The 27,999-nt window shown below is 36.1% G+C and overlaps 2 protein-coding genes across 9 annotated transcripts in view; one reads left to right on the top strand and one right to left on the bottom strand.

Moving 5' to 3' along the window:
* The first annotated feature begins 1 nt into the window (after position 1).
* Positions 2-27,882, top strand: Hip1 (Huntingtin interacting protein 1). 4 transcript variants are annotated; one of them, XM_067787539.1, is made up of 9 exons: positions 2-151; positions 324-471; positions 1,501-1,922; positions 8,840-9,588; positions 9,694-9,803; positions 11,546-12,088; positions 12,222-12,678; positions 13,958-14,359; positions 26,613-27,882. In XM_067787539.1, the coding sequence occupies exons 2-9, from the start codon at positions 436-438 to the stop codon at positions 27,098-27,100; spliced, it is 3,207 nt and encodes a 1,068-aa protein (XP_067643640.1). In that variant the 5' UTR covers positions 2-151; positions 324-435; the 3' UTR covers positions 27,101-27,882. The 4 variants fall into 4 exon arrangements, with proteins under 4 accessions (XP_067643640.1, XP_067643638.1, XP_067643641.1 ...); XM_067787537.1 differs by having other exon boundaries at positions 243-471; XM_067787540.1 differs by lacking the exon at positions 2-151 and adding an exon at positions 191-207.
* Klc (kinesin light chain) overlaps positions 27,665-27,999 on the bottom strand; it is a 35,539-nt gene continuing 35,204 nt past the window's right edge. For all 5 annotated transcript variants that reach the window (XM_067787544.1, XM_067787543.1, XM_067787542.1 and 2 more), the window contains one exon: positions 27,665-27,965. In XM_067787544.1, the coding sequence (XP_067643645.1) occupies positions 27,948-27,965 (18 nt within the window). In that variant the 3' untranslated portion in view covers positions 27,665-27,947. The remainder of the gene's footprint in view (positions 27,966-27,999) is intronic.

Raw genomic sequence — 27,999 nt, 5'->3', positions numbered from 1 at the left:
TGCAACAAATTTTATGACTCAAAAATTGTTTATATCGCTAACCAATGGTATAATAAAAAACATTATAAATCAAATAAATATGATTTGATGAAAACGAAATTGGCACATTACTTGACCAAACGTATGCGAGGTGTTTGGAGAAACGTTATTGGTAGATAAGATAATAAATTGTTTAAACTGTTGGTGCTCGTCGTCGTAGACATTGTTGTAACGTACATATTTTATTCGTTTTCACCATTTAGAGTAAACTTGTGCACATTTTCATATATATGAATATAAATGCAAAAGTACCCTAAAGGTGTGGCGTTACTTCTGTATTGCAGATTGTGTATTGAAATACATCAATTTGCAGCTGCTGCAACTGAATGCTAATTTGTCCCTTCATTTTGTAAAAACCAAGTAAAATTGTATAATTGTGAATCCAACTAAAGAAAAATGGCACCGACCTACGACAAGGAAATGTATAATATGGTAAGTAGTTAAATTTTTGCACACAAAATTATATTCACTTGCATTCAAAAATTTTATGGTAACATACTAGATGGCGGTGCACCACCTAATTTTGGGCCAACATTTTCGAGTGTGGTATCAAAAGACGCGTCTCGGTCCCCTTTTTAAGAATCCGAAAGTGGAAATCAATTTATTTCTGTCGAAAGTTATTTACAAAAACACGTAGAATGGTCCGAGAGGGAAGGAAATAGGAGTCCCGATCCATAATTTTTTTGTAGAGATCACCTTTCTAAGTTGGCGGCCTTCGGCCGCGATTTAAAAAAAAACCCTAGGTGGATCCGACACCGGTTTGGGGATCAAAACTAAATACGCGCAGAACACCTTTCTGTTGTTGTTGTAGCGATAAGGTTGCTCCCCGAAGGCTTTGGGGAGTGTTATCGATGTGATGGTCCTTTGCCGGATACAAATCCGGTACGCTCCGGTACCATAGCACCATTAAGGTGCTAGCCCGACCATCTCGGGAACGATTTATGTGGCCACATTAAACCTTCAGGTCATTCCCTCCCTCTCTACCGCCAAGTTCCATGAGGAGCTTGGGGTCGCCAGAGCCTCGTCTGTTAGTGAAACAGGATTTGCCGCGGATAGGTGAGGTTGACAATTGGGTTTGGAGAAGCTATATATTGTGCTGGCAACCTGAAAGGTTTCGCTACACAGCCCCTTGAATCTGGTAATTTAGTCGCCTCTTACGACAGGCATACCTACCGCGGGTATATTCTGATCCCCTAACCCGCTGGGGTACCTTTCTGTAATAGTGTGCGTGTGTGTACAACAAATCTGGCAAAAAAAATAACCACATGAAAATTTGAACTGATTTTTTGCTTATATCTCTTGACAGAAATAAAAAACTTAATTTCCGCTTTCGGATTATCAATACGGAGGTTAAAGCGCGTATTTTGTTACCCCCATTGTCAAATTTTGACCACAATTAGGCAGTGCACCGTCATCTAGTAAATTACCAATTTTATTTTCATTTTTATCTTCCATGTTTAGTCTGTGAGTGTTAACAAAGCTTTGAATCCAATGGAAGCACCACTCAAAATGAAACACGCTCGTTTTATTATTATAACAACACATCGCGTTAAAGAAGCGAAATCGCTTTGGATGATCTTCACACGCCAACCCTTAATGGAGAATAGATTTACTGCATGGAAATTTTGCCATCTACTACATAAGGTGTTGCGTGAAGGACATACCAGCACTATTAAAGATTCGCAAACACATAAGAAAATGATATTGGAAATGGGTAAATTATGGGGACATTTGCAAGATGGCGTTGGTAATTGTATACAAGCTTACAGCAAATTGATCGTGACTAAATTAGAATTTCACGAGAAAAATGTATTGTTTCCGGGTTCGCTGTTTGTAGATTTCAAAGAAATTGAAAAGGCCGCAAGCGACGATATCAATATTTAGTAAGTTTTAAAGCGTTTATGTTAATCAAAGTATTAGGCTAATCGTTAGCTATCAAGTAATCACTTATGCCCTGCCTAATACACCATAGTATTGAGCATGGTTATACTAGTTCCTATCAAAGATAAAACTCAAACACTATCTAACCCGCTTAACAGGGGAATAGCTTAAGAGTTATATATTATCGCACGACCTCATATTCAACCTAGTATATCGCAAAGTCAAAGCATGCTATTGTGGCAAATATTAGCATCACTAAGCTGTTAGTAAATAATGACGCAACAAGCAGACGGTTTCAAATAAGCGGAATCCCAATTAATTAGTTACACTATTAAACAAATGAATGACAACTCCGGTACCCTTAATACCCCTCGTCTTAATTCAAAGATAATCCGCAAGGTGGTCTTGTTGTTGTTGTTGTTGTTGTAGCAGTGTTCTCTTATGGGCTGATGCATATGTAGTGTACCAAACTGCAAAAATATTACCTTTTAACGTTTATAATTAAATAATTTTCTAATAAGTAAACCATATGCCTATTAAAGATGTATCTACTAAAATTTATTCCAAATGTTTCCAAAATATTACCCATTAATTATGAATGTCTTTAAATGATTGCCATATGTTTTTTAAGTATACTATAAACTTTCAAAAAAAAAAAGGTTAGCTTTTTAGTTAATTTGGATGTACTTCGGTGTCCGTATAGAGCTCCATTCTAATCGGTTTAAAGGGTAAATTGGGTGCAAGATTTCGTCTGTCTTGGAGCAAGCGGACTAGACTTAGATGCTTTGAAATTCCAGTCATTTCGTGAATGGTATATACAAACCGGAATAAAAAAACAAACTTCGTTGAGTTGAATTTAGTTCATAACCGTTCTAAAGGTAACGATTTCAAATCATATACCTCAATAGTGCGTCTTTCACAATGTGAAAAATGTTTCCAAAAGCAAAAACCTGCGTGGATAAGTAGTGTCAAAAATTCTGCTCGTCATATAAAAAAAAATTATGAGAAAGAGCTTCAAAGCGAGGTTCGCCACCCCTAATAACTCAGCTTCCATGTTTTCAATAGAGGAAGGGGACACGCAAGTTCATTGAACTTTATCAAAATCGTAGACTGCCGAGCGCCAAATCAGAAGAAGATTCTCGTTATACTCCACATGACACCAAACATCTCTTTAATTGTAATGTGGAACCAACGCCTCGGACACCCCTCACATTATGGTCCACCCCTGTTGAAACAGCAAGTTTCCTTGGACTCCCGTTAGAGGATATTGATGACAATTTGTGATCGGTCGCACCTATTGGATGGGGCAAAGCACTGCTACAACAACAACATACCCGTACTAATAAAACATTGCTATATAAATGTAGTAACATTTGGTTTTAACACATTTTTTAGATTTAAATATTTATTTTAATAATTATGTATACTAAATTAGTACATGAAATTGTTCCCTTTTTAAAAGATTTTTAAAATTAATTTAAATTAAGGTTTTGTGTTTGTGTGTTCCGGCGTAATTATTTTTATATTTTTTCTACAACTGAACTGATCTGATTTTTTCTATTCCATTTATACTATTTTTCCTGAGTTACCTACCTTCTTTGTTTCTTCAAAAATAGATTACTTTGTTTTAGTATTTTAGTGCTTGAGTTGGTACTATTCCTACATTCGGCCGTCCTGAGGAATCATTCGCCCCGAATGAATCGCTTCACATTTTCATATGCTCGGCCACCGTAATGGTTTCTACTGGGCCTTCATGATCCCCAACTTTCTTAACCTTATACCTGCCATGTTGAAGCATTGCAATGATTTTATAAGGCCCTTAAAACTTGGGTTTCAACTTCAATCCCATCCCAAACTGAGTTCTTTTTACAGCTACAAGATCTACTTCTTTTCGCAAATCATTTCTTTCCTCATGAATCTCATCTATTATAAGTTCGTCTAAATGTCATTTAACCCTAAATCGTCTGCAAACCTCTTATCCAATCCTGTCAGTATTTTGAATGGTGAGCACTTGGTACTTCTAGGTGCAGTATTATTGATAATTTGCTGCACACGACCAACGTATTTATACCAATGGGATGGATTGTCCATACACAATTTCGCTAACATTGGAACTACAATTCTGTGGATACGCTCCACCTGGCCATTGCCTTTTGGTACACCAGTCGCAGTTACTAAATGCTGAATAAAGTGTACCCTGCAATATTCCTCAAAAACCCCAGCCGTAAATGCTGTTCCCCTATCGGATATTATTCTTTTTGGATTACCAAAAACCAATGACAGCTTTTCCAAACTATCAATAACTGATGCAGCGACCTTACTGGCTACAACCAGACGAACTAAGAAAACCCATCAACAACTACCAGAATATATTTGTACCTTTTAGAAGTCAAATCCAAAGGACCTACATGATGTATGTGAAAAGTCCCTAAAGGTGCATCTTCTTTATCGATTGGAGAGAGAAATCCTTCCTTCCTTCCTGCTTTGCCCTCCGTAATAATACACTCAACACAATTTCGAACTACCCTGTCTACTTTTAAACGTAATTGTAGAATATAAAATTCTTTCTCCAAGCATTCCTGCGTTTTCTTTACGCCAAAATGTCCTTTACTATGCACAATCTTAATTATCTCTTCCTCCATAGCAAACGGTACTACCAACAGTTCCGTCGTTGGATCTTTATATAATAAATCATATTTCACAAAAAAAAGTCTGAATACTGCTCCCTCTCAAGTAATTTCCGTATTGTCTTAATCCATTCATCGCTCATCTGAGCTTCTTTTAAACGATGCCTAATTGAATCTTCTACTAACAAACACGCGACAAGACTTAATGCATCTACATGTTTCATCTTTGTTCCAGAACGGTGTTCAATTGTAAAATCAAAATCCTGAAGGAAAATAGCCCACCTTGAAACTCTAAGTGGAACCTCAACTTTCTTCATAGTTTGAGCGAAAGCATTACAACTTAAGCCCCATTAGGTAAATACGCCATTTTTTAAGTGCCTCAATGATAGCAAGAACCTCCAGTTCATACGAATGGTATTTTTCTTCTTGTTGACTTGTGCGACGACTCATATACTGAACGGGATGATATTGCTGATCGGTAGTATCCTTCTGCAATAATACTGCTCCGTACCCTGCAAGCATCCGTATGTACTTCCGTCACTGCTCGTGGGTCATATATCTTAAGTACTGGGGCACTTACTAAGGCTGCTTTTAATTGTTCAACAGCCAAACATTCTTCTTCACTCATTTTAAATTTTATATTTTTCCTTAATAAATCAGTAAGAGGGCTAGCTTTAGATGCATAGTCAGGTACAAATCTTGTAAAGTAGGATGTTAGTCCCAAAAAACGTTGTATTTGCTTTGTATTATTTGGCATAGGGAAATTAGTAATAGCGCGAGTTTTCTCGACAGATGGTTTTATTGTTCCATTTTATATCAAATAACCCAGAAATGATACTTTTCTTTTCAAAAACATTTGTCCCATCTTATTTTAAGACCGTATTCTGAAGCACGCTTTAACACAATTTTCAAGCTTTCAATATTGGATTTTTCATCCTTTATTGGAATAATAATATCGTCCATATAAACAACAATGGTACGATTTTGAATAAGATCTCTAAATACTGAATTAACAAATCTACAAAATACTGCTGGAGAGTTCGATATACCAAAGGGTACGTATAAAAATTCAAACTGTCCACTATGAGTAACAAAAGAAGTATATTTTCGAGAATCCTTATCTACAGATACATGAAAAAATCCATTTGCTAAGTCTAAAGTTGTAAAAACATTTGAACCCTGTAATCGCTCAATTACATCATCGATTGATGGCATTGGAAAATTATCCTTAATTATTTTTTCATTCAATTTGCGGTAGTCACAGCAAATTATTTTGGTACCATCTTTTTTAGGCACCAAAACTATTGGTGAATCATACTCAGATATACTTGACTGAATTATTCCATTTTCTAACCATTCGTTTATTTGCTTTTCAATATAAACCTGATCAACACGAGACGTTCTTCTAGGAGTAGTGTACACTGGTATATCATCTTTAGGTACAATTTTCATAACAACAGGACTTTCTCTTTCCTTTACTGACTTATATCTATTCACTACTGATGACACCAAACTTGCATTTTCCCTACTTAGGTGTTCTAAATCAAGTACTATTTCGTTTTTCTTGAACTCTTCTACAGACATGGAGATATGTTCAAACTCATTCAACAAATCGCAACGCTCATTTAAGGTTTTAGCAAATATTTAAATAAAAATTGCCCACCTTCTCTAACCAACATATCCACGTTCTTCAGAACACAATTACCTATTATAGCGGCATAACGTAAATCTACTTCGTTTACGACATGAAATGTAACGTCCATGATTACATTATCAATGTCTACCTTCACATCGAAACTTCCTATAGTGTCAATGGCACTTTCCTTCAAACCCATTAGTCGACGTCTGTCGCTATTTAATTTAATTTCATTATCCATCATATCTAAGATATCTTTACGGATAATACAAAGATCACAACCTGTATCTACTAAAGCAGAAAATTTATACCCACATAATTGAATATCTTTAAATATTAATCCACACTTGTCACGCAAAATATTAACACTCTAGCCTATCTTAATAGCATTGTTTTTTGATACTACCTCGTTACATTCGAAGGACCTATGTCCCATCCTATTACATTTGTAACGACGATATTGTTTCCTTGGACAATTATTAGCAAAATGAGATGCATCTCCACATTTAAAGCATTTTTTTGATTCCATATTTAAACCACTTGACTTTGATTCAATGCGTTTTACTGGTGGTGAAAATATACCTCTATTCTGCGTTTGTTGGGTTTGACTAACCTTCTCATAAATTTTAATTTGTCTTTTTAATTCACTCACATCTTTGGCTTGATATAAAACTGATTTGTTTATTTTAGAGTCAGGTATCCCATTTATAAAATAGTCAATTATGCTTTCACTATCTAAACTGATAGGCTTTCCTATCTCTATAATAGAGTAAAGATATTCAAGAAATGATTCATTATGCTTTTTGCGACGATTTCGCAAAAGGTTATGTACCTCTGCTGAAGACAACTTCGCTCCAAATTCATCTATAAGAGCCTTTTTCAATGAGTTCCAATCTCGTATATCCCTAACACCGCTAATATTCAACCTAGCTGCACCTTTTAATAATTGCTTGGCATAAATGAAAATTTGCCAACTATTCCATCCTACAATAGTTGCACTATCTTCAAACTCACTTACCCACTGATTAACGTCAAGTGAGTCTACACCTGTAAAAGAGGATACACTATCTTCAATATCCTTAAGGGTAAAACGTGAAACATTCCGGGTTTGTAAACCCACTTCAGCAGCTTCCTCGTACCGACTAACACTCGATTCAACATCACTATCTTCGCGATCAGAAAGGCCGAAATGTTCGATTAAGCGGAACTGCAAATTCGACTTATTGCCATCTGTGGTCAAACCTAACTCCCTAAGCTTTTCCCGCAATACTGCTACAGTTGCACTTCTAATAGTTTGAAGATCCATTTCTTAATATGTGTTTTTTTTTTTTAAATCAACTAAGCAAAACTAAACCTAAACGCCGGTTACAAATATTTGTTTTATGTAATACAAAAGTTAAATACAAATAATATATGTATGTTTTTACAAAATTAATTACGATATGAGTTGAAAAGTATTTTCAAATAAAATTTTTTTATAATATTTCCTACTGGCTTGAATAATTACATTAGAATATTTAGAAACATTGTTTACATTTTTTGCTTTGTCTTATTTTTTTTAAATCGGTTTTAATTATTGTCTTTTTGTTTATACATCATTATTGTCATTGCATACTCACAATACTGATTTTATTTTTTCTCAAAAATGTAAACCCTCCGTAAGTATTGATCTCCACCAACTTTTCTACGTATCTGGCCCTTTAGATGTTCGATGTGTTTTCTGCTTCTTCTGCCTTTTCGGTACACGTTCTGCTTTCTGCTGCTTTACATCATTAGTGATAGTCTTCCTCAATTTGGTGCAAACCCATTTTTATTTTGATACCAGAGTAAATTGTTTCAGTTTTTTTACTTCCAATGGTGGTATTTCACGCCGATTTTCAATAGAATTAATTTGTTTGAGTTGAAATATTTTTTACAAACAACGTTTGGATTGAAATTCAAAACTTTTATTTTTGATTAGTAGATGAATTTTAGAAAATTTTTCTTTCAATTTATTGTCTTTTATTTTGCTCAATATCTTTTCATGAGAGATTTACACATGCAGATATTTTTAAAATTTTTCCGCAAATGTTCTATGCACACACATACGTATATTTATGATGAGATCGTTTTTCAATTTAAACGGATTATCGCACACATATATACGCATAATATTGCTGCGGTTGAGCCCCCAAAGATGTAGTAACATTTGATTTTAACACATTTTTTAGATTTAAATATTTATTTTAATAATTATGTATACTAAATTAGTACAGGAAATTGTTCTCTTTTTAAAAGATTTTTAAAGATAATTTAAATTAAGGTTTTGTGTTTGTGTGTTCCGGCGTAATTATTTTTATATTTTTTCTACAACTGAACTGATCTGATTTTTTCTATTCCATTTATATTATTTTTCCTGAGTTACCTTCTTTGTTTCTTCAAAAAAAGGTTACTTTCTTTTAGTATTTTAGTACTTGAGTTGGTACTATTCCTACATAAATATACTCACATAGGGCCGGCTGAGATGAACAAAATTGCAAATATTATAGGCAGAAATTTTTCAACATAGGAAAAATATAGTTCACCGCACTACTTTGCTGTCGTTTTACTTCTGCTGTTTTAAAACTTTATCTTTTTTTATATTTATTTATTTTATTTATTTATCTTCTTATTTTAGCTTCCAACTTTGCGTTGAAATCTTCGATTATTTAGACGAAATATTGGAGGTACAATCTCGAGTGTTTACATCCATAAATGCATATCGTATGTCTTCCATGACACCACAGGGTCAATGCCGCCTCGCTCCACTAATTACTCTGATACAAGATTCGAACCCCCTATATGACCTATGCGTACGTGTTATGTTCAAGCTACATGATAAGTTGCCAAATGATATCTTAAACGGACATCGTGATCGCTTTCGTGAATTATTCTTTAAAATTAGAACATTCTATGAAAATGTACGACCATTGCAGTATTTCTCCGATCTGATACAAGTGCCACATTTACCAGAATCAGCACCGAATTTTACATCAAAAGTAGACTTTGGTAGTTATGTGCCACCAGTAATGTATGTACAACCTGATCCAGAGCCACCGATGGATAATCTAGTTGATACAAGTATCTCAGAAGAAGCTACAATGTCACCAACATCAGCAGCTGGCACAGAAATGGTTGATAATGCATCCTTACAAAGTACAATTAGAGACTATGAATTTGCGTTACAAGATTGCCAAACTGAACTGATAACATTAAAACAAAATTATGAAATAATGGAAAGAAGTTATGAGCGTGAAGTATCACGTTTACGTAATGAAATAACTGGTTTAACAAATGAGCTATCACACACAAAGGAGCAATGTAAAAATATGCAAAAAATTAATGAAACCTTAGAGCAGAAAATGGTTGAAGCGCCGATATTAGTGCGTAAGTTGTAAACATTAAATACTTTTCATTAATTATGAATAATATCCAAGGACGTAGTATAATCATGTTTCTACACAATAATCGTAATTTGATTTCGTCTTACAGAAAAAGCAACAGAAGAGGAGCAAAAGGCAAAAGCTTCAGAGGAAAAATTTAGCAAGCTTAAAGCAATGTACACACAAATTAGAGATGAACACATTAATTTATTGAGGCAGGTAAGAGACAAATATCGGAGAAATAAATCAAGCTAGTGTTAAAGACGTGGTTATGCCAAAAGTATTACTAGAAACGATGGGAATAGGGGGTGGGGAGGGCGGGCGTGCGTTATGGTCTAGAAAGTTTAATGTGGTCATATTAATCGCTCCCGATTTGTTCGGACTAGTACCGGAACGTACCGCATCCATATCCGACAAAGGACCATCAACGGCGATAATACTCCCCAAAACCGTGGGGAGTGTCTTTATCGTTAATATCTACGAATTAGTCGCAGTGCTTTACTCATAAACGGTATGGGGGAATTGTTTTTCTACACATTATGGAAGTAAATCTAAAGAAGCTCTTTCTCTGTAGAAATGGGTTAAGCTACCACAATACCTACGTTAGGGCGGGTCAAATTGTATGGGAAAAAATGGGAGAAAAAAACTTGAAGTGCACATCCAGTTTCTAAATCTATGGGTCATACTGAGTAATATTTTCCATGGGAACATAGGTCTGAAATGAATTTCTAGCCTCCCTAATTTTGTTAGAAAATTTTAAATCCCAATCCAAATCCTAATTTTACATTTATTTTCATGTATTTTATTTATGAGAGCCGCTATTCGGATTGGGATATAACATTTTCTAACAAAATTAGGGAGGCTCGAAATTCATTTCAGACCTATGGTCCCATGGGCAATATTAATCAGTATGACCCATAGATTCAGAAACTGGATGTGCCTTTTCAACAATAAATTTGACGCACCCTAACCTACAAACATATATACAAACACACATCGGACGACACTCGGCTAAACCCCCGGGCAGTGCTGTAGCTGTCGTGATAGGCCACTAAAATTTACTGACCTAGAAGGTGCGACGTGGTCATGCCAAATCGTTCCTGAGATGGTCGCGCTGGCATCTTAATGGTGCATATTTTAGGAACGTACCGGATAAATATCCGAGAAAGGGTCATCAGCAAAACCCTAGAAAAGTGTCTTTATCGCTACAAAAAGAAGAAGCTGTTGAAATTAATTCATTAATTGGAAGGAAAATAAATAATAAATATTTTCTTGCAATTATACTTTGTTGTGTTTTCGTTAAATTTTGAACTTATGCTAAATATTTTTTTAAATTTAATTTTTCACTTTGGCAGAACTTTTTTTGAATGAATGATATAAATGTCAAAGGTTATTCAAAGGTAAGGAGAGTTAATCAAAATATCAAAAATGACCATCAAAATTTTCAAATTTTGTTTCAGAATTTCTAGAAAATTTTTGAGTATGGAGTTTTGTAGCCCAATTAATTTTAGTATAATAAAGAGCAAGTTAGAAATAGCTCGAAATTTTTCCTGAATTTTCAGAATTTTTTTCGGCAAGGGTGTTGAGCAATTTCTTCCATACATCGCATGAACAAGAATACATTTTGTATGTGGGAAATTGCTCAACACCCTCACCCAAAAAAATTCTGAAAATTCAGGAAAAATTTTGAGCTATTTCTAACTTGCTCATTATTATACTAAAATTTATTAGGCTACTAAACTGCATACTCAAAAATTTTCATTTTTGAAATTTTTGATTACCTTTGAATAACCTTTGGCATTTTTTTGAATGTGTTTTCTGTTAGGGAATTTGCGATATTTTAGATGAAAATTATCAATTAAGCTGTCAGCCACTGCATTTGAGCTTTTTTCAGCATAAATAAAGTGTGTACTTATTTTTGTGAGTAACTGTACATTTTTTAAATTGTATCTCTTCAACAGCATGGCGATACCACTAAAAGTTTAAATCGAGAGAAACAACAAAATACGGAGTTACATACTGAAAATGAACGCCTCAAGTTGCAAATCAATGAAATGACGGGTAAAGTTAAAAAAAGTGAAGTCATTGACATGGAAAAACGAACCTTAGAAACACAAATAGAAACACTTACATTTGATTATAAGAATCTACAACGCGAACATGAAGAATTTAAACAAGAGCAACAAAAGCACGCTACCAATAGAACTAATGAAATAGCTGAATTATCTGTCAAAGTATTACAGTTGCAAACGGAAAGAGTTGCATTGAATGAAAGTGAAACGAAAGCTATACAACTAGAAGTTCAACTCAACACATTAAATGATGCTTTCACTAAAGCCAAAATAGAGTATGCTACAATTTTAGATGAACTGAAGCAAAAGTTGGATAGTAAAAATGACAGTTTTAATGAAATGCTTGCAACTCATGAGAAGTTGATGTTGGAGAAAGCTGAGCATGTTAAGGAGCTGGAATATAGTTTAGATGTTGCTAAGGTAGATTTGAAGGTATGTTTGCGATTTTTATATGTATTATGTTTCCAATCCTTCATAAAAATCATTCGGTAACAAACATGTTATTTTATTATGTTTATTTGTTAACTTCTGAAACTCAAATAAATTTGTTCCATCTCTTTTGTAGGAAAAACAGAAAATGCTAACAAATCTCGAAAACGAGCAACGTTCGAATATTGAAAAATTACAACAATTACAAGAGGAAAAAATTTGTTTGGAAATAAAATTAAAAGAAGCGAATACAATACTAGAAAGAGAAATCACAGATAAGCGTAAAAATGAAGAAAATTGTAAAATTAAAATTAATTCCTTATATGAAAGTGTGCTGAAAACTATGGAATACGTAACAGAAACGAAAATAAACGAAACGAATCAACCAAATTTCGATAAGACAATAAAATTAATTGCTGATATGGTAACACTATTAGATCAAACAAATGATAATTATTGCATATTTATTGATAATAAATTACCAATGGATGATGTGACAGGAAAGACAATACTTTTGGGATGCGTTTTTATAACGTTACACGAACAGTGCCTGCTAATATACAATACAACGACCGATATAGGAAAAGGAGAAGGTACGTGCATGTATCAGAAGTTCCACTCTAATGACGTTTTCTTTTCATGTTACACTCTCAAATTCTAACTTTGCAACTAGGTAACCTGGCGCTATGCAAATAGTCTGAATTTTTAGATAATAGTGTCCCTTTTGTAATTCAGTGAGAAATATTTTTTGAAAGCAGCACACAAACTTACGAGCGAGCAAAGAAGAAGGGAAAACTCCATAAGATGCGCATAGTGAGATAGTTTAAAAAATAATAATTTTTTAAGAAAACTGAATTAGCCATTGATTTAATAACTAGTTTAAAAACAAGTAAGGAAATATAAGTTCGGAGGAAACCGAACATTACATACCCAGCTGTACACTTGAAATGCTGCGCAATAATACCTATACATATGGTTCTATTCTGAACAAATTTTTCTTCGCGTTAAGGGGCGATGCCACGCCCATTTTTTAATATTTGAATTTTTTCCTATTTATTGTTACAAATCCACTTGGGAAATGAAATACCATTGATATAAATCTCTTTTTTTGCAAAGTTATAGCTCATTTCATTCGTCCACGGCCATTTTAAAAACATTTTATATAATTGTGGGCGTGGTCCTTAACCGCTTTCGTTAATTTTTCGTCAAAGCATTCCTCATAGTAAAGGCAACCTCTCTACCGAATTTTGTTACGATAAGTTTAATGATTTTTGATTTATGATTAATCATATTTGTTTATCACAAGTCGGCGGTGCCACGCCCATTTATAAAAAAAATTTCAAATTTTTATCAAGAGTCTCAATATTAGTCCACACGTCAAATTTCAACATTCTGGGTGTATTATTTACTAAATAATCAGGTTTTTGTGTTTTCCAAAATGTTATATATATAAAAAGTGGGCGTGGTTATCATCCGATTTCGCTCATTTTCAACACCAATCTATTCTGGGTCCAGATAAGCTCGTGTACCGTGGTGAAGATATCTCAATATTTACTCAAGTTATCGTGTTAACGGACAGACGGACGGACGGACATGGCTCAATCAAATTTTTGTTCGATACTGATGATTTTGATATATGGAAGTCTATATCTATCGCGATTCTGGGGCGTGAAACAAGAAACTACGGCGTGGTAGACGGTGCACGCTACCATCACACCACGGCGGCCGCCATGCAAAAAACAAAAAATGGATACATTTTTTCAGTGCGCTTCGCTCACTCTATCCCCATCCCTCCCAATCCACTTTTTTTTTTTATCTATAAGGAGAAAAATGTGCATTTAAAATAAAATAAATATTTTTTTTTCTTTACAGATATTTACAATCAAATCAATAACGTCAAAGATCCACTACTTTCACTTTACCAATCAATCAAAAATAGAGCAGATATACCAAACGTACAACATTTTATTAAGGAAACAAAAGAAAAACTAAATGAACTAAACAAATCAGTGTTCGAACTAAACAAAGCAAGTCGCAAAAATATCGAATTGGGAGATTTAGTGGAGAACGAGCTAGCAGAAATGGACAAAGCAATCGAAGAAGCTGCTGCGAAGTTTGTTGAATTACTTTCAAATTCACGTTCAAAGGATGATGGAATCAAATTGGAAGTAAATGAGAAAATACTTGATGCTTGCACATTCCTTATGCAATGTATAAAATTGTTAATACGTAAAGCTAAAGCTTTGCAGGAAGAAATCGTTTCAGCGGGCCGTGGTGAGTATGGTGACGCGTGGTGGGCATACTTTTCAAGAAATGTTAGCAATAATCAAATCATTCAACAAAGTATTGGGCTAGGCAATAAATTGTGTGTGTAATCTCGTAAAAAGCGCTGGGTTTTTTGGCTCGGACTACTACCTAATTAAAGGAAAAGCGTTAGGGAATTCAGACTATAAGTAGGGCTGTGAACTGCATCCGCATTTTTCAACTATCCGGATAAACCGGATGTTCGAACAACCGAATAACTAAGCAAAAAATCCAGCTATCCGGATTCGAAAATGGAAAATCTGGATATCCGAACAGCGGTATGTATATGTCCGGATACTAGAATATAAAAGTTGAATATCTGCATATCAGAATTGAACAAAGCAAACATCGAAAAATTATTCACAAAATGTTTGTAGATTATTTAATTAACGTCAAAAATTAAAAAGCTACAATTTTACAAACATCAACAATTTTTTTGTTGTTATTACTGTTAAATAAACATACATATGTATATGGTACATCAATTGGTTGCTTTCACTGGATCCAAAAAAACGGTTATTAACGGGATCTTTATAAATCCGGATAGTTTCACAAACGAATATTAACCGGATAGCCATGCCGTCCGGATTTTTTCCGTGCCAACGGATATCCGTATGGATATCCGGATATTCGAATAGGCGGATAGTCCCAGCCCTAATAAGAAGGTTAGGAGGAATATGTGAACGGATATTCAGCACAATTCTAAACAAAAATTCCGTACGAGTGTTTTCCCTTCTCTCTTTCCTCCTATTCTGCACAATGTTCGAAAAAGCGGAAACCGGTTATGGGAGAAAAGTAGGTATTATGAATGTGAGTGAGAGGGAGATTTCTCTGCCATTTCTTAGGAGTTACAATATTCTTTATTTTGAGTCGAAAAGTACATATATCATAAGCAACGGAAGAGCTTTTGGTATATTTGATCCAGTTATCCAGAAATTGCGCAAGGATATTTTAAGAAGGCTTAAATAGATATTGGCATATAATGAATTCAACTCGACTTGGCCGCCAGAAATTGCTTTGCTGAATGGAAGCAGGCAACTCCGGCGGATTTGTGTTATCCCGCCGTCTTCTTTTTCTTATTCTTCTGTGCTGTTGCTGTGGCACAAATTCAGTACTCTTTTCAGTGAATACCACATAAAATGCAATACTGTGCATTATTTATATTTTATTTCTTAATTTCAAACAAATTTAATTAAATTTATTTATTTACTACGATCTTGAAGATCTATATAATTTAATAAGTTACAAAGTATTTTTAATGTTTACATATTTGTTTAAATTCATTGAATTTCTTTGACTTCAATTATATAATAATCTATAAATTTATTTAATAAAAAATGTTTAACTACTTGATAGGTAGCGCTTTACAGTAGCTGTATAATTTTTTTAATTTTTTGGTATTATTACAGTTTTTAATATCAATTGGCAGATCATTATATTCTCTAATTCCTTCGTAGTATATACTTTTTTTCATCGAATTCGGATCTCACTACCGGCAAGTAAAAGTTGTTATTGTCTTGCTTGATAGCTATGGACCTCTCTATTTAATCTAACCGCCCCACCTAACAGACGCGACCGATCACAAACTGTCATCAATATCCTCTAACGGGAGTCCAAGGAAACTTGCTGTTTCAACAGGGGTGGACCATAGGGAAAGGGGTGTTAGAGGCGTTGGTTCCACATTACAATTAAAGAGATGGTTGGTGTCATGTGGGGACACATTGCAAGCGGGGCATACATTTTGTATGTCGGGGTTGATTCTGGATAGGTAAGAGTTTAACCTGTTACAGTATCCAGAACGAAGTTGAGCCAGAGTGACACGCGTTTCCCTGGGGAGTATGCGTTCCTCTTCCGCAAGTTTTGGATACTTTACTTTGAGTACTGGGTTCACCGGGCAATTCCCGGCATAAAGGTCCGACGCCTGTTTGTGGAGTTCACCAAGGACCTGCTTGTGTTTTTTCGCTTCATACGGCTGTGTTCTCAGATGCCGTATTTCCTCAAAATGCTTACGGAGATGACTCCTTAAGCCCCTAGGCGGTGCTGGCTCGTCAATCAGATGTCTGTTGGGATGCCCAGGTTTCTGGGTATTCAACAGGAACTGTTTGGTCAGCATCTCGTTTCTTTCCCTGATGGGGAGTATTCTCGCCTCATTATGTAGGTGGTGTTCTGGGGACATAAGAAGACAGCCCGTGGCAATTCTGAGAGCAGTATTTCGGCAGGCCTGTAGCTTCTTCCAGTGGGTAATTTTTAGGCTTGGCGACCATATGGGTGACGCATAGCACGTAATCGGCTGGCTAATTGCTTTGTATGTAGTCATGAGCGTTTCTTTATCTTTTCCCCAGGTACTGCCAGCAAGGGATTTGAGGATTTTGTTACGGCTCTGAATTCTCGGCACAATTGCGGCTGCGTGCTCACCAAAATGTAGATCCTGATCAAACGTCACACCCAAGATTTTGGGGTGTAGGACAGTCGGTAGCGTAGAGCCATCGACGTGGATGTTCAAAATGGTCGACATTTGGGACGTCCATGTTGTAAATAAGGTCGCGGAAGATTTAGTCGGTGATAATGCCAGGTTTCGCGAGGCGAAAAAACTGGAGAGATCAGGGAGGTAGCCGTTTATTTTATTGCATAGCTCATCGATCTGTGGGCCTGGGCCTGTGGCCATTACTGTGCAGTCATCGGCGTAGGAAACGATTGTGACTCCTTCCGGTGGTGAAGGTAGCTTAGATATGTAGAAATTAAACAAAAGTGGGGATAGGACACCACCCTGTGGCACCCCTTGTTTAATTCTCCTTGGCTTTGATGTTTCGTTTCTAAATAGCACCGATGCCTGCCGACCACCCAGATAATTTGCGGTCCACCTTTTAAGACATGGGGGAAGGGTAGACCCTTCCAGGTCTTGCAGTAACGAGCCATGGTTGACCGTATCAAAAGCTTTTGATAGGTCTAGCGCTACGAGTACTGTTCTATGGTGGGGGTTTTGATTTAAACCGCAATTTATCTGGGTGCTAATGGCATTTAGCGCGGAGGTAGTGCTGTGGAGTTTTCTGAAGCCATGCTGATGGGAGGCTAGTTGCAAATTTGCTTGGAAATAAGGGAGCAAAATGGCTTCGAGCGTCTTTGCTACTGGCGATAGGAGAGATATCGGACGATACGACTCTCCTATGTTAGCTGGTTTACCAGGCTTTAGTAGCGGGACCACCTTGGCCATTCTCCATTTCTCGGGTATGACAAAGGTGGAAAGAGACAGGTTGAAGACCTGCGCTAAATATTTGAAACCCTCTTTCCCTAGGCTTTTAAGCATCGGCATGGCTATGCCGTCTGGGCCCACTGCTTTGGATGGTTTAGCGCGACCAATGGCGTCCTCAACCTCTTTAGCGGTGATGGTGATTGGTGACGCGCTGAATTTGTGTTTATGTGCGTGTCTGTTGGCCCTCCGTCTAACTTTGTCGACCGTAGAATGCATTATATATTGTCGGCAGAAAGCGCTCGCGCATTTTTTCGCATCCGACAGCACTTTGTCGCCAAAGGCGATGGAAACTTTGTCTTTGTGCTTAGTCGGATTCGATAGGGACTTTACGGTGGACCAAAGTTTACCCTTGTTTACGATTGTTTCCAGTGAGTAAGGCTCTGATATTAGGGCGGTATCCACCGGGGCAACAGGTGGCAGGGGAGATGTAGATGTTGATGATTTCTAGGTTTGCATCGCCTGACCGGACAGATAGGCCTTGACGTTCTAAGACGTTGTCCCTGCGGTCGATGCCAGGATCAAATATGTGATATTGCACAGAGTGGTGTATTATAAACGCGAGGCCGCCTCCATTTCCGCTCTCGCGATCTTTTCTGTGGACATTATACGCAGAGCAGGTCTGCAATGCAGATCGTGCTGTGAGTTTAGTCTCTTGAATCGCAGGAATGCGGATGTTGTGCCGCTTCATGAAATTGACTATCTCCGTAATCTTCCCAGTTAGTCCATTACAGTTTAACTGCAGAATTCTGAAGTGCATGAGGGGAGACGTCGCCACTCTGGGGGTAAGTGACGGGTGACTACGCCTGGGTTGAGGAAGGCCAGGACGCAATTGCTGTTGTGGCCCTGGGACTGGGCGTCCTTGGGCAAGCATTGGGGTACCCGGATGATTTGGGTTTGCGACCTGGCAACATGGCGCGATGAAACCCGTCGAGGGGTTGCGGTCGCGGAGACCAGAACATCTAGGAAAGTGGCACCACCCAAGGCAGGAGCTGCATTGGGCGGATGTCGCAAACATATATATTCTGTGCTGGCAAACGGTGCAAACGGAGGTAGGGACTAAGAGTATGTTTCCCTGACCTACACGATTGCTGCCGGAAAAGAGGGGGGAGAAGACGGGGGCAGGGGCTGTTGCTCAGCATTGCTTCCGACTCTACTACGAAGATTGTAGTTATGAGTGGTAGCAGCTGTTTGAGTTGTTGGCGCCGTAAGGCGCGAGCAGCAGCGGGTACTTGTTGTGGCTTGCTGAGCAGCGGGGCTGCTGGAAGGTAATGGGGGGCGCTTAGACGTAGACTACGGGGCGCCCTTGGGCGTGAACAGCAAGGAGCCACAAAAGATTTATAAAAGTTACGTGGACGTCGGGTTTTGGGATCAAGCCCAGAACAACCTGTCCGATGCAACCATCCCTTACACGAGACACACTGAACAGAGTATGACCGTCCTAAAAAGATTCTTTTCCGGGAGATGCAGCAAAACCATTTCTCAGGACCGGGGTCAGGAGACGGACCCGGATTGGATTCGATACCTTCCCGGAGCAAGAGAATATGGAGCAGTCCTGCTGCAAGGAGCTGCTGGGAGGATGATAATTTGTGGGAGGGACGAAACAAATTAAATGGGGTTACACTGAAATGACAGTCCTTGGTCGGGAAAAATCCCGAGTCGCTCCGGTACATAGAACCGACTGCCTTGGGAAGCGAATATGAAACGCATAATTTTGTTTTGCTTAATTCGTAGCCTGGATATATCAGCTAATGCGAATAGGATTGTAGGGCAGTAAATGAAATGCGGCTGGATAATGGATCTATAGACCAGTATTTTGTATTGCATACTAATATGCTTGCATGATCGAAACATGAACCCAATTTTTTTTTTGGAAATTTTCCCTTCAATGTATTTTAGATGTTCATCAAATTTTAATTTGTCATCTATAATTATTCCCAGGTATTTTATTCGGTTTACTCTTTCTATAGGGGTATTTGCTATTTTTAGCGACACATTATCATCTTGAGTCACTCTAGACCCCATTATCATCCATTTTGTCTATTATTTTAAGCATATTTTGGCACAACCACTTATATATTACCTGTAGGTCCGACTGTATTTTTGAGGCTGCCTCATCAATCGTGTTACAGCTTATAGTAAAAAGTGCATCATCAGCGAATAATCTTATTTTGCAGTATTTGATACAGTTTTTAATATCATTTATGTAAATTATAAAAAGAATTGCTGCAAGCACCGATCCCTGTGGCAATCCTATTTCAATGTCCACTTTGGGAGAAATCTTACTTCTTATAACAGTTTTCTGTTTTCTTCCACTAAGGTAACTTTTGAACCAGTTAAGCGCTATGTTTCTTATGCCAATATTATACAGTTTTTTTATAAGAATATCTCTGTCTACTGTTTCGAATGCTCTTTTTAGGTCGAGGAAAACTGAAATTGTAAATTGTTTCTTCGTTCTACTTTCTTTCCATTCTGAAATTACCAGGTTAAGTGCAGTTTCACACGAGTGTTTTGATCTAAACCCTGACTGCTCATTTATAATAATTTCGTATTTATTTAAGTAATCCAGCAATTGGTTCTTAACTACAGTTTCTATTATTTTCGCATCGCTAGTTAAGGTATTTATGGGTCGTATCTCCTCTGGTTTAATTGTTCCCTTTACTTTTTCCACAGGTACAATTACTGAGGTCTTCCAGCAGTCTGGAAATACACCAAATTGGAAACTTTCATTAATTACACATGTGTAGCCTAAGTACTCCATGCTGTCTTTTAATACACCTTCCGTTACTAATTTTTTTCCTCCGTACTTGTTTTTTAATTTCGTTGTAACTCTCATAAGTTCTTCAACATCTATTTCCTTCAATTTAAGCAAGCTTCTGTTTATCTCCATTTGATTTCCACCTGCTTCGAAGATTTCAATGCTATCTCTGATTCTGATTATGCCTTCATTAAAGTAACGGTTTAATTCAGTTGCTATTTCATAATCATCTTCAATAAGAGCACCATTTACAGAAATTTTTTGAATTTGTGCTACCTCACTACTCAGATTTACGGCGTCTTTTAGAAATTTCCACATTAACTTTTAGTTATTAGTATGTATGTATGTATGTATTTATTTAATGATCAAAATTGGTAGTACAATAAGATTTGAGGTCTTTTATAGTACAACATGAAAGGAAAGATAGTTATAAGTAGTAGTACAAAAAGAAAATAAACAGTTACATGATACTGATATAAACAGATATATATATATATATATATATGTATATATATTGTAAGCCTATCCATAAAACCTAATTTGTAATTTATTCTAGTATCGTGATCAAATACACGGCCAGTCTACATACTATTATCAGAAAAATAGTTATAGATAACATTCTTATAGTTGCTCCTACTTATACTATTTCTTATAGCATTGGGAATAGAATTCCAGGTACGTATAGTGTTCACGAAGAATAGTCTAGTTGACGCAACAGATTTAAATGTGGGTACTATAAGATCGTTTGAACGAGCGGATCTTGTGAAAGAAAGCTTATTATAAAGATATAGGGGCGTCTTAGTGAGAATGAGTCGGAAAAGGAAAATGCAGCTCCTGGCTTTGAGATAGTCGGATATTTGACATCCCAGAAGGCTAGATTTCCAACGGGATATGTGGTCGAACTTCGAAAGCCCATACACATAGCGTATTATATGGTTAAAGGCCACGTCTAACCGATAAGCCGAGTGCGAGTCTAGCTTATTGTATATCAACTCGGAAGATGTCAAATAAGGTAAAATTAATTGGATAGCCAATTTATGGCGGATGTTAGGAGGAGTAAACATCGCCGATAGCCTCAGATTTCGCAGTGCGCCATACACCCTTCCTATAGCCTGGTTAATGTGGTCAACACAAGGCAAACTGGAGTTGACTACAAAGCCAAGGTTTGTAATTTTACTCACCAGTTTAATTTGGTCGGTACCAACACAAATCGGTGGGATAACCGTCTCAGCCAACTTTTTCTTTGATATAGGTAACACGTAAGTTTTATTTGCGTTAAGACGAAGCCCGTTGTGATTAGCCCAATGGAAAATTTCTGAGATGTCAGCGTTAAGTTTAGAACAGAGATCATCGACGTCATCAATACGACTAGAAAGGTAAAGCTGAACATCGTCTGCATAAGCGTGCATAGTAACAAATTTACAGACTGTAAAAATGTCGTTGATAAATAAGCTAAACAGCAACGGCCCAAGAATTGACCCCTGAGGCACACCGCAGACTACTGCACTAAGTCGTGACATTTGGGACCCCATAATTACCCGTTGGAATCGGTTGGCTAAATAACTTTTAATTAACGCTAATGAATTGTAACTAAAACCAAAGTAGGACTTCATCTTAGCGCAGAACAAATCGTGGTCAACTGAGTCAAATGCCTTGGAAGTCAAGCAGACACAGCAACGTTAGTAAGTTTTCATCGAAGTGACTACGAATATCGTCGAGCATAGCTGTTGCACATCCATGATTAGCCCTAAATCCAGACTGCAAAGGTGACAGAAGTTGATATCTCTGCACGTGGTTTGAGATTTGTTCGGCTATTAATGCCTCAAATGCTTTGGACAGGGCAGGTAGTATACTAATAGGACGGAACTCAGAAGGAGTGTCGGCATACTTCTTCATTGATTAGGGAAGCAAGACGAATTAATGCAATCATTCACAATATGAGTTACGGCTCCGATGATGAATGGTAACACCATTTCTATAAATCTTATGGGAATCCCATCCACACCAGTAGCATTCGATTTAATTTTTGATATAATTTTTATGACGTCCAAGTCCGATACAGCTTCAAATTCAAACGTATTACTGGAATAACAGGTGTTATAGGGGGGGATAAACGCACGGTGAGCGCCGGGTGTAGGGCAGATAACAAAGGCTTCATTAAGCAGGTCAGGATCTAGTGTGTAAGCTTCATCATTGTCCCTACCACATACACGCAGGCGGTTAAGGTTACGCCATAAAACATTAGGAGGCAGGGAGGGGTCAAGCTTGGCAACATAAAAATTACGCTTTTCACATCTGATAACGGAAGTTGCTCTGTTCCTGGCGGCTTTGAACGAATTCCAGTTAGACTGGTAAGGGTTTGCTTTCCATTTAGATAAAGCCTTGTTACGCGCCTTGATTGCTGCCAACACTCTAGGCGTGAACCAGGGCGATACCGATGATTTTTTCTTACCGAATCGCTCGGGGACATGCTTGTTAAAAAACTTAGCAGATTCTCATTTAGGAACTCAAGCTTATCATTAACACTACTAAAATACCAACAGTTGGACCAGTTCACAGAGCTAACATCCATTCGAAAGTCCCTAAATGAGATGATTTCTTGAGATTTGGTTTCCATAAATGTTTTCTCTTTTATTTTAACTGCTTTTTTGTAATATCGTTTTATTGTAATATAGTTATCCCAATTATTGGTTCTCTCTGCTAATTTAAATTGTTCATATTTCAGCTTATTCAATTCTGTTAGTTCATGGTCGTACCATTTATTAATCAATTTAACTTGAACTCGTTTTTTATATGTTAAAGTGACCATTACGTCATTAAGGATACTGTTTATTCCTTGGACCTTTTGGCTAACTTCGCAGTTGTTTAGTTCAGCTAAATTGTAAGTTCTAAGGAGATTTACTAAGTGGTATTTTGTATAGTTATTCCAACACACGCGGTTTTTATAAATTCTCATTTGGTACTTCTTTTGAATTGGTAGTTTGAATGAAATAGTTTCATGATCCGATATTTTATGCGAAGCCAAATTCGATACTTCAACTTCACTTTTGTTATTAAAGAGTAGATCTATTCTCGTTTGCGTTGTTTCTGTTATTCTTATATTAAAATTATTTAATTGATACATTGCTAGTGATTCGAACGTCCTAATTAGCTGTCTCGAATATGTTGTGTGTATATTGACATTTATATTAAAGTCGCCAATAACGATATTGTTGCCACTTTCAGAAAAACAATCTTCCATCACCTCATTAATATGTCTTATGAATTTGGCATCACGGGTGTTTGGTGAGTGATATAACACACAAACCCTCCACTTAGTTACACATCGTATTGTTTCAAACACAATACACCATATTATTACCTATGCTTCTATTGAATATAACTTTGAAATCAATTTGCTTATGAATATAGGTTAAGACACCACCGGTGTGACGACTAGGCGAGTCGCATCTAATATGATTGAACCCAGCAATCTCCAGTTCCGAGTCATATACATCCTCCGTAGTATGTGTTTCTGCACAAAGTACAATATCTGGATTTTCTTCCTCGATCATTATTTCAACTTCATTTATGTTAACTGTGATACTATTTGTGTTAAGATATATACATTTTAGTTTATTTTTGGGTTTCTTGAATTTGTCATTATATATTTTTTTTGTGTTTTCTGCATCTTCATTTAGTTGTTAATAACCTAATTTTTGTTTTTTATCTCTAGTTTATTATTGTAGCATTGACAGTGCCAGTCAAATGTATCATGATTTTATGTCTAAAGCTATGTTTAAGTTTGTGTTCGCTTTTATGCAATTTAGACACTTGTTAATTGGATTTTCTTCACATGTTTTATCGTTGTGTATTCCGTGGCATTTGTGGCAAGCTTCTTCGTTTTTACAGTCGGCTGATTTATAATTAAATCCTTTGCATTAAATAGCATCGAAGACTTTACATCTATCCCACCCGATATTTATTCGCTCTGCGGCAAGAACCTTTGTAAAATCCTCTTTATCTATTTCGATGATTGCATTATACACATTTATGTTGCCTCGATTTCTTTCAAACTGCTTCAATACTTTTAATGAGCCTTGGATCAGGTTATTATTTTGCTCCTTTATTGATTCTATTAAATCGCTGTTTTCGTATTTAAAATTCATTCCTGCAATTAAGAACCTTGGACGAATTGAATTTGGCACTTTTATTTCATATTCTTTGCCAATGTTTTTTTCAATGGCATCTTTGATTTTTTCGCGTTCATCATTATTTTGACTATGAAATGCGTAATGAAATTTCAAATGACAAAACAGCTGACTTCGAAAATTGGAAATTCCTATTCCCCAATTATTGTTCTCCCTAGGAGAAAAGAATTTGAGAAAATTTTCCGCGGGAATAAAAAAATTCGCGAGAACAAAATTCCGAGGGAATATTTAGAATCGGGTTGATCGAGAAGAAAAGTGTGGCGGATGATGTGTGTATTGTGATTGACTTTTCAATCTATTACTGTATGTGGAGGCTTTTAATCTATTTATATAACTCTTTAGGCGTTTTACTCCATATCACGAAGGGAATAAGAGTGACGCCACCTAGATGGGAGAGTCTCTGCCTTACCAAAGTGGCGCATTCGCAGAGAATGTGGACTTCATTCTTCAGTTCACAAAATCGACAGATTATGTCTGCTTATATTAACAAGTAAAGGTGTCTAAGTTCGGGTGTAACCGAACATTATATACTCAGCAAGAGCTTCAATTATACCTTTCATTTCAGATAAATTACTTTTCTACATAACACGTGGCACCGCCCGTTTGAAAAAAAATGTCTCCCCATTTCCTCTTACAATAAAACTTGATAAGTGAAATATCATTGATTCCAAACTATTGTAGCTTATTATTCTAGTCTACGACCCTTTTAAACTTGTTTTATATCTAAGTTGCCGTGATCTTTAATCGATCCCGTCCATTTTTACTGGAAATATTTTCTGCTATAAGGAAAATATGTGTACACAATTTCATTACGATATGTTAATTTTTCTTCGAGTTATGGCTCCCGAAACATAGAAAATGGCTTAGTCATAAAAGGGGCGGTGCCACACCCATTTTCAAAAATTTTTGTGTTTTCCAATTTAATGTTATAATTCAATTTAGAAAGTAAAATTCTATTAATACCAAGCTCTTTTTCGCTAAGATATAGCTTATTATTTTCATCTATGACCCTTTTAAAAATCTTTTATATAAAAGTGGGCGTGGTCTTTAACCGATCTCGTCCATTTTTTCTAGAAATATTTCCTGCTATAGGGAAAATCTGTGTACCCAATTTTATTACGATCCGCTAATTTTTCTTCGAGCATTTTAAAAATCTTTTATATAAAGGTGGGCGTGGTCCTTAACCGATTTCGTAAATTTTTCTTCAAAGCATTCCTTATAGTAAAGGCAACCTTTCTGCCGAATTTTGTTACTATAGGTTTAACGATTATTGATTTATGATTAATAATATTTGTAAAATTGATTTTATCACAAGTGGGCGGTGCCACGCCCATTTAAAATTTTTTTTAATTGTTATCAAGACATTCTAGGTGCATTATTTACTAAATAATCAGGTTTTTTGTGTTTTCAAAAATGTTATATATATAAAAAGTGGGCGTGGTTATCATCCGATTTCGCTTATTTTCAATACCAATGTATTCCGGGTTCAGATAAGCTCGTGTACCAAATTTGGTGAAGATATCTCAATATTTACTCAAGTTATCGTGTTAACGGACGGACGGACATGGCTCAATAAAATTTTTTTCGATACTGATTTTGATATATGGAAGTCTATATCTATGTATCTCGATTCCTTTATATCTGTAGAACCAACCGTTGTCCAATCAAAGTTAATATACTCTGTGTGCAAAGCCGGGGATCCATTCGAACAAAACTTTTTTTTGGCTCCCAGATCATTTAAGGACTCCAATGCATTCATCTAGAAGCTAAGAAGTAATTTTGTAAGACTATTTTTTTTCAAATACATTTTGTTGTTGACGGTGAATTGGAAAACTGTTAACGTTTTCTATAATTCTCTTATGTTTTTTTTTAACTAATTAAATTTGCAAATTTTCCAAAAATTTGTATTTTTTAACTCCATCGTTGTACTTTGTCGAGCAATTTGATTTTGAAACGAATTCCTTGGAAAAATCAGCACAAAAAATGTCAAAAACTGTATAACATAATACCAACTTTCACATCTTACAGGTAACACTTCAATTAAGGAATTCTACAAACGTAACAGTCAATGGACTGAAGGTTTGATATCGGCAGCAAAAAGTGTAGCTAAAGGCGCAAATCTATTGGTAGAAGCAGCCAATAAGGCTATCATATCCGAATCGACACAAAGCTTTGAGATAATTGTTGCTGCGCAAGAAATTGCTGCTTGTACAGCACAATTGGTGATTGCGAGCAAAGTGAAAGCGCCTAAAGAGAGTCAAAAATTGAGTGATTTAACTAAAGCATCACGTGATGTCTCCCAAGCCACAGGTCAAGTTGTGGCCACGGTTAAAGATTGTAATCAAACATTAGAGCAAATACAAGAAATCGATTTCACTAAATTTACTTCATCACAAGCGAAAACAATGGAAATGGAAATACATGTAAAAGTATTAGAACTAGAGCAAGCACTACAAATGCAACGTTTAAAATTAGCTTCATTCCGACGTAAACATTACCAAAACTCTGATGTTTAAGATTTTAATAATTTTTTTATTGCGCTTTTGTGTTTTTTTTAAGCGCAATGGATGCAAAAAGCGCGAGTATTAATGCATACATATAAACAAACATATATGACAATTAGTTTTAAGTTGTACAGAAAATATTAAATAGTTTATGAGCGGGTATATATCGACGGCTGAGTGGGGACAACGCTTCATATCAGGATTTAGTTGAAAAACTTTCGAGAAAATAGTCAACCACAGCTATATTGTACCAAGGCGTTTTCCAAACTTCAAAGATGGAAGGATACTTCAAACTACTTCTGAGGTAGCAAATTCGGAGTTAGGGCGTTGTAAAAAAAAAATTCGGAAATTGGTCTTCTGTGACAGTCCAAATAAGGTGAACTTCCACTTTGCCGTGGCTATGGAAATTAAAAATAAATAAAACCAAAACGTTATATTGATAAATAATATAACACAGAAAGGCAGTAAAAATTGCTCCTAAGCATTCGTAATCTATGTATTTACCTATGTTTATAAGTGGGCGTTTGCTACGCAAAATCAGCTGGTTCTCTATAATTTAAATTAACACACGAGGCATTATTATTATTTTTTTAATTTATAAAATTATCATACATAATATCTTTATTATTATGTTAATATACAAAAATTAGAACACGTGTTATTGTATATTTTATATATTGTATGTATATCTATATATTTATTCAAGCAGAGTAACTTAATTTGCGTGAACAAACTTTATTAAGGAATGAGTAAATAAATATTTTTTATGGTTACTTGTGTAGAAAAACTTAAAATATCATTTTTTTTATTTATTTTATGTGTAGCACACTTTGCTGACCGGCCAACACCGTTCATACGTTTAAGGTTTGTATCCTTTCTGAAACGATAAGAATAAAGCAAAATAATATATA

Source organism: Eurosta solidaginis, chromosome 5, assembly GCF_040869045.1.
Source record: "Eurosta solidaginis isolate ZX-2024a chromosome 5, ASM4086904v1, whole genome shotgun sequence".
Taxonomy (NCBI): Eukaryota; Metazoa; Arthropoda; class Insecta; order Diptera; family Tephritidae; genus Eurosta; species Eurosta solidaginis.
The sequence above is the reverse complement of the archived record's forward strand: the minus strand, read 5'-3'. Positions and strand labels throughout refer to the sequence as shown.

What these genes read in the sequence shown, in the direction of transcription:
- Hip1 (XM_067787539.1), top strand. Translation starts at nt 436, where the DNA reads ATGGCACCGACCTACGACAAGGAAATGTATAATATG. An exon ending in TGAAGCGCCGATATTAGTGC is followed by an intron (nt 9,589 to 9,693) that starts GTAAGTTGTAAA and finishes TTCGTCTTACAG; the next exon opens with AAAAAGCAACAGAAGAGGAG. An exon ending in AATCGTTTCAGCGGGCCGTG is followed by an intron (nt 14,360 to 26,612) that starts GTGAGTATGGTG and finishes CACATCTTACAG; the next exon opens with GTAACACTTCAATTAAGGAA.